This window comes from Pinus tabuliformis, chromosome 3_1, assembly GCF_031772625.1.
Source record: "Pinus tabuliformis cultivar Carrire ecotype Pingquan chromosome 3_1, CPIR1, whole genome shotgun sequence".
NCBI classification, from domain to species: domain Eukaryota; kingdom Viridiplantae; phylum Streptophyta; class Pinopsida; order Pinales; family Pinaceae; genus Pinus; species Pinus tabuliformis.
The window spans coordinates 923,201,414-923,207,350 of NC_142301.1; the positions used below are offsets into that span (position 1 = coordinate 923,201,414).

At 44.2% G+C, this 5,937-nt stretch overlaps 1 protein-coding gene across 1 annotated transcript; it reads right to left on the reverse strand.

The window, feature by feature from the left end:
* Nucleotides 1-1,493: 1,493 nt before the first annotated feature.
* Nucleotides 1,494-5,168, reverse strand: LOC149190760 (uncharacterized). The gene is made up of 4 exons (XM_089410587.1): nucleotides 4,132-5,168; nucleotides 3,360-3,877; nucleotides 2,169-2,825; nucleotides 1,494-1,756 (listed from the first exon to the last, which is right to left on the reverse strand). The coding sequence occupies exons 1-4, from the start codon at nucleotides 5,166-5,168 to the stop codon at nucleotides 1,494-1,496; spliced, it is 2,475 nt and encodes an 824-aa protein (XP_089266713.1).
* Between the last annotated feature and the right edge of the window lie 769 nt (nucleotides 5,169-5,937).

Sequence of the window (5,937 nt, forward strand, 5' to 3'; positions counted from 1 at the left end):
TATGTCCAAGCCCCCAAGCGAAGGAATGGGTTTTTCCCCATATGGATTTACAATAACACCTCCTGCACCAGCTTTGCCCGGATTTCCCTTTGCTGCCCCATCAAAGAAGAGAGAGTGCCTTGAATGCGATTTGAGCCAGTCTTGAAAGTCAGCTTCAGATTTTCTTATTTGCCAGTCTTTAAGAGGAAGGGCGTTTCTGACTGCTGGTTGGAATTGCAAGTCGAGGAGTGAACCCCAAGTAATGTCCTGTTGGCTGAGATTAGAATCGTCTTTAATATCAGTCAAGCACTCCTTTATATGGCATTTAATTTTGATTTCTAAGGCCTTGTTGTTCTGATTAGTGCTTCTGAAAATTCTTCTATTGCGTTCTAGCCAAATCTGCCAACAAATAATCTTTGGAAGGATGGCCCATGCTGATTTAATTACTTGATTTTTAGGAGATGGACCGGGGTATCTGACTGCCCAATTAGAGAAAAGCTCAACAGTGGAACAAGGCATCAGGAAGTTGGGATCCAAATTGTGAGTGAAGGAGAGCCAGATTTGCTTGGAGAACTTGCATTCAAGAATTAAGTGGACAGCTGTTTCTGCATTTTCTTTGCACAACGAGCATATGGATGGCCCGTGAAATCCTTTCCTTTGCAAGATGTCATACGTTAGAATTCGTCCATGACAGAGTTGCCAAGCAAAGAAATCGATCTTGGGCCATGAGGGAATGCGCCAGACTCCTTGCCAAGGTGCTGGGTCAGGGGGAACGTAAGGCCTCTCGTTTAGCTTAATATAACCCATGGAAACAGTGTATCCTCTGTCATTCGATCCCCAGCCTTTCGAATCCTTTTTCCTCATTTGCGTGGGTGCCAGGCCGTGGAGGTGATCTAGCAACGTGGACCATTCACTGCGCAGTTGGACCGACACCTCAATGCGTTTCCAGCCTGCCCATACCGAGTCGCACCATAGAGAGATATCCCACAGTGTGCACAGCCCTTCTCTGTCCATCCAGTAACGCAGTTCTCTGATGGATGTTCTGTCTTCGATTGGATCCATATTCATTATTTTGTCAGTCCAGATGTTGATCTTTCTGCCGTTTCCAGGGATCCAGTAGGAGTGCGTTTTGATTAATGGGGCTGCTTTTGCATACAGCTTGAGAAAAGGCGAGTTCTGCAATTGGATCACATTCTCTAGACAGCTTAAACGAGGTCCTCTGAAATATTTTTTCCATAGAGCCAGCTGGGCCCATCCAGGCTTGGGCGCAATGATCCTCCAGATAGTCTTTGCTGCCATAGCCACATTCTGCTGACATATATTTTTAAAATTCAATCCACCTTCCCACAGCGGCTTGGAAATAGTTTCCCAGCTGATGAGAGGAATTTTCTTTTCATTCTGTTTTCCGCCCTTCCAGAAGAACCTGCGCATGAACTCATCCATTTTGTTTAGAATGGTTACCGGGGCGAGAAGTCCAGCAAATTGGAATAGGGGGAGGCTGGAGAGCACGGATTTTATAAGGACAGACTTGCCAGCAACGTTGAGCCAGCGGTAGCCCCAGGTTTGGATCCTAGACTTGAATTTTTCAAGCTGAGGGTGCCAGTCTTTGATTGTAAGTCTCTTATGAAAAACAGGGAGGCCCAAATATTTGAATGAGGTCCAGGAGGAGGAGGCTGCAAAGCCCAGACATCTAGATATGGCAGAGAGAATCCTGGGCGAGGTGTTCCAGCTGAAGATATGACATTTATTCTTGTTAACAGCGCTGCCTGAGGCCTCACTGAAATCATCCAGAACAACTTTAAACTTAGAGGCTGAGGAAAGGGTGGCATTGCCTAACAGCAGAGTGTCATCCGCAAATAAGGCATGGTTTATGCTTTTGACCCCTCTAGCAATACACAGTCCATTAATTTCTTGATCTTGCATCTTTTTGTCTAACAGAAAGCTGAAGACAGAGGCTTGGATGACAAAAAGCAGAGGGGAAAGGGGGCATCCCTGCCTAAGTCCTCTCGAGGCTTTGAAAAATTCAGTGGCTCTTCCATTTACAAGAGGGGAAATCCATGGCTCTGAGATGCATGCCCGGATCCATTTTATGAAATTTGCTCCAAAACCAAACTTGCACATGACTTTTAAAAGAAATCTATGATTTACTCGATCAAAGGCATTTGCTAAATCGAGTTTGATCACCATACCTTGTTCCTTTCGGAGAAGACTTGAATGTATTGCCTCTTGAACGAGAGTGAAATTGTCCACGATCTGCCTTCCCTGGATGAAGCCTCCTTGATTTTCTGGAATTATTCTAGGCAGAATGGGCTTCAGTCTATTTGCAATGACCTTGGTGATTAATTTGTACCCAGTGTTGCATAATGAGATCGGGCGGAATCTGCTAAAGTTGTTGGCGCCTTTTTCCTTTGGTATGAGAGCTAAGAAAGCGGAGTTTGTGCTGCCTCCTATTTTCTGTGTATTTTGAGACTTTTGTATCATTTTGAGGAGGTCCTTTTCAACAATCGGCCAACAGACTTGGAGGAACCTGGCGGAGAAGCCATCTGGCCCCGGGGCCTTGTCCGGATCCATGTCAAAGAGGGCCTTTTTAACTTCCTCTTTAGTGATTTTGGCCTCTAGAATCCTGTTCATACGAGGAGAGATTGCTTGAGGGATAATGTCTAGCAGCTCTTGGTGTTGGAGCGACTCCTGATCATCACTGTACAAGTTTTGGAAATGAGAGAAGGTTGCTTTCTTAATGTCTGCGAATTCCTTGTGCGTGTCATTATCTTCCTTGATCTCAGAAATAGTGTTAAAGCATTTCCTGGCCTGGGCTTGCTTGTGAAAGAAACCCGTGTTCCTGTCCCCTGCTTTGAGCCAAAGGTTTCGAGATTTTAATCTCCAGTATTCTTCTTCAGCTAAGCAGGCCTTATGATAGCTCTGTTGCAGCTAAGTTTCTTGATCTATCATCTCCTCTGTGACTGTAGCGCTCTCCATGTGGATTTGATGAGAGGCAAGAGAGGCTTTGATGGCTTTCCTTTCTGTTGCAGGATTGGACAGGGTTTTGGCCCAGCGTTTCAGAACTCCTTTAACCCTTCTGAGCTTTTCCTCCCAGATGAAGAAGGGTGAACCTTTGACAGGCTGGCTCCAACAATCTTTGACTGTTTGCATGAAAAGAGGCTCCTTAACCCAAAGGGGACTAAATCGAAAGGGGATAGGGCCCAGATCTAGATGGGCAAGGAGCTCTAGCTTTACAGGCTTATGATCCGAGACGCTGCTAGCAAGAATGTGCATTCTGGGTTCTAAACCAAGTAACAGGAAAGAGCTTTGAATGAAAAATCTATCTAGCCTGGCAGCAATGTGTCCAGGACCTACTCTTTTGTTAGACCAAGAGAACTTACCGGATGAGGGCTTGATGTCCAGCAAGTCCCAATCTTGCAAAAGATCCTCCGCCCATTCTCTTGCCGGATCTCGGACTGCACTTCCTCCCCTTTTTTCAGTCGAATGAAGAGTGAGGTTGAGGTCTCCAACAATGATTGTATTTTCCAGATTTGTCAAGTCTGCCTGTTGTCTTATAGAGTCCCAACAATCCTTTTTCTCCCGGATATTAACTGGAGAATATACATTGAAGAGGCTGAAGGTTTCCTTTGTGTCCAGATTCTGCATTTTTAGCAGCAACCAGTGAGTGTTGCTCGCTTCAAAGATGACTGCATATTTATTGGAGTTCCATAGTGTATCAATCCCTCCCGAGGCACCCCTGGCCGAGATTGCTCTTGCTTCACTTTTGGACCACAAATTTTTTCTTGCTTGCAGGAAGACTTTGTCTTCCAGCTTGGTCTCGTGGACGAGAAGTATGTCTGGAGCTTCTGTTCTTATTAGGTTTCTTATGGCTTCTTCCTTAACTTTACTCCCCATACCTCTGCAATTCCAGGAGATGACCTTCATTATTTATATTTCTGGTGGGCTCCCTTGGAGCCTTGGGGCTAATTTTTCAACATCTTAGGCTTTGAGGCTAGCAATTTTTCCAGAGTTGGCTGGTTGCCCTGTAGCTTGTCTTTGTAGGTCTGCTGCTCTCTTTTTTCTTTGTCTGTTTTACGGCCTCTTGTAGATCTTCTTACCGAGGTTTGGGACTCTCCTATTTCTCCTTCTTCTTCTGACTCATCAGTTTCCTGCTCTTCTTCCTCATCCTCTAAGGCCATGCCTTTGGGGTTTTCAACTTCTTTGGGGGAAGCTGGTGGAGTGCCTTTACTTGAAGAGACTGGTTTTTGGGTTTCTACCTCTGGTGTGTCTTCTGTCGGCTGGCTTAGAGGGTCAAATTTGTTTTCTTGCGCCTTTTTGGGAGGGGGACGTTGGACATTAGCCTGGAGATTGCCTTTGCCAGAGGGTCCACCCTGTTTCTGCCCCTTGTGGTTGGCTCTTGCTCGCTTGACTTGGTTCCAACCCTCTTCATTCCCTTTCTCTGGCTCTGCATTGGTCGGACAGTTTCTGGCGAAATGCCCATAAACGTGACATTTCCTGCATTTGAATGGCAGTTGTTCATAATCCAAGATCTGCACATGAGACCAGCTGCCGACTTTGATTTTGATTGCCTCTGGTAGACCCACCTCTAGATCTACCTCTACACAAATCCTGGCACAATCGTACTGATCCTTGTTGCTTGCCCGATCTATGAATTTCCCGAGGGAGTTGCCAATGTGTTTCAAGGAGTCCCAGTTCCAACAATGAACTGGCAGATTTGGGAGACGAACCCACACCGGAACAGCCTTGGGAACATCGACCGCCGGGTCAAAGTCCGGAGTCCATTTGTTCAGGTAGAGTCCCTGAGGACCCATGAAATACGACCCATTTCGAAAGATCAGATCTTTGTCTTCTTTGGAGGTGAATTCGAAAAGAAAATACCCTCGCCCCAGAAAGTATGAGGTAACACTTTGATTGATCAGAGGCGCCCAATTCCTATTAACCCATTGCTCAGTAGTTTTCGGAGAGGGCCAAAGTCCCGTGAATTGGCCAATGAGTCCACGATCCGCCAGAGACAAAGCTACTTGAATGGGGGTCTCCGGAGGCAAAGAGATCTCAGGAATTTCATCGAGTTTCTTAACGAATTTTGAAGCATCACTTCTTTTCTTCGGAGGCAAGCCGGCCAGGAGCTGATTGAAAGCATCAAAGGCAGGATCAGAGGGCGGATCCGTGGGTTGGCCCTGCGTCTCCATATGATCTGGCCTGATGTCGGCCGCCACAGGGGCAGCCACGCAGCAACGGCCAAACCCTAGCCAGAGAATCGACTGACAATCTCAGATCAGAACCAGGTCTACTGCAGGCAGGCCCGCAGAGAGGAGAAGTCGCAGAGAGCGGGCAGAGCCGCAGGCTTCAGAGCCCGCAAAGAGCGGATCTCACGGAATGGAGCCGAGGCTCGTAGTTGCAGAGCTCCAGAAGGGTCATTTTCTATTTTTTATTTTTATTTGGTGTTTTAGTTTTTTTTTTTTGTAAATGTTTTCATATTCTCAATATATTTGATTAGATATATATGTGTCAAAATAAAAAATATATAAAAGTAATAAGTCTAGGACAACAATTTTTTGTTGATGGTGTACTTCTTTTGTGGTCGGTAAGATTTTGGAAACTACAATTTTTTTTTGCATAATCTTTAATATGTTTATTAGTTTTGATTTATTAAATTCAAAAGAAATATAATTTTAATATTAAATTATTATTGTTTTTATTATATATGAAAATAAAATTAATATATATATTCAGGAATAATGAAATATAGTTTTTAAAAAACAATTTGCAAATTTCAAAATCTTAAAATTATTTAAAAATAAAATATTTACACAAATTTCTAAAAAACAAATGTTTTAATCCAGAGAGTATCAACAACTCCAAAATCACATAAATTCATTTGTCTCCAAAATCACATAAATTCATTTGTTTTGTAAAGTTGTTCGTTCATCACAATTTAAGTGTTTCCTATCCAGTGAC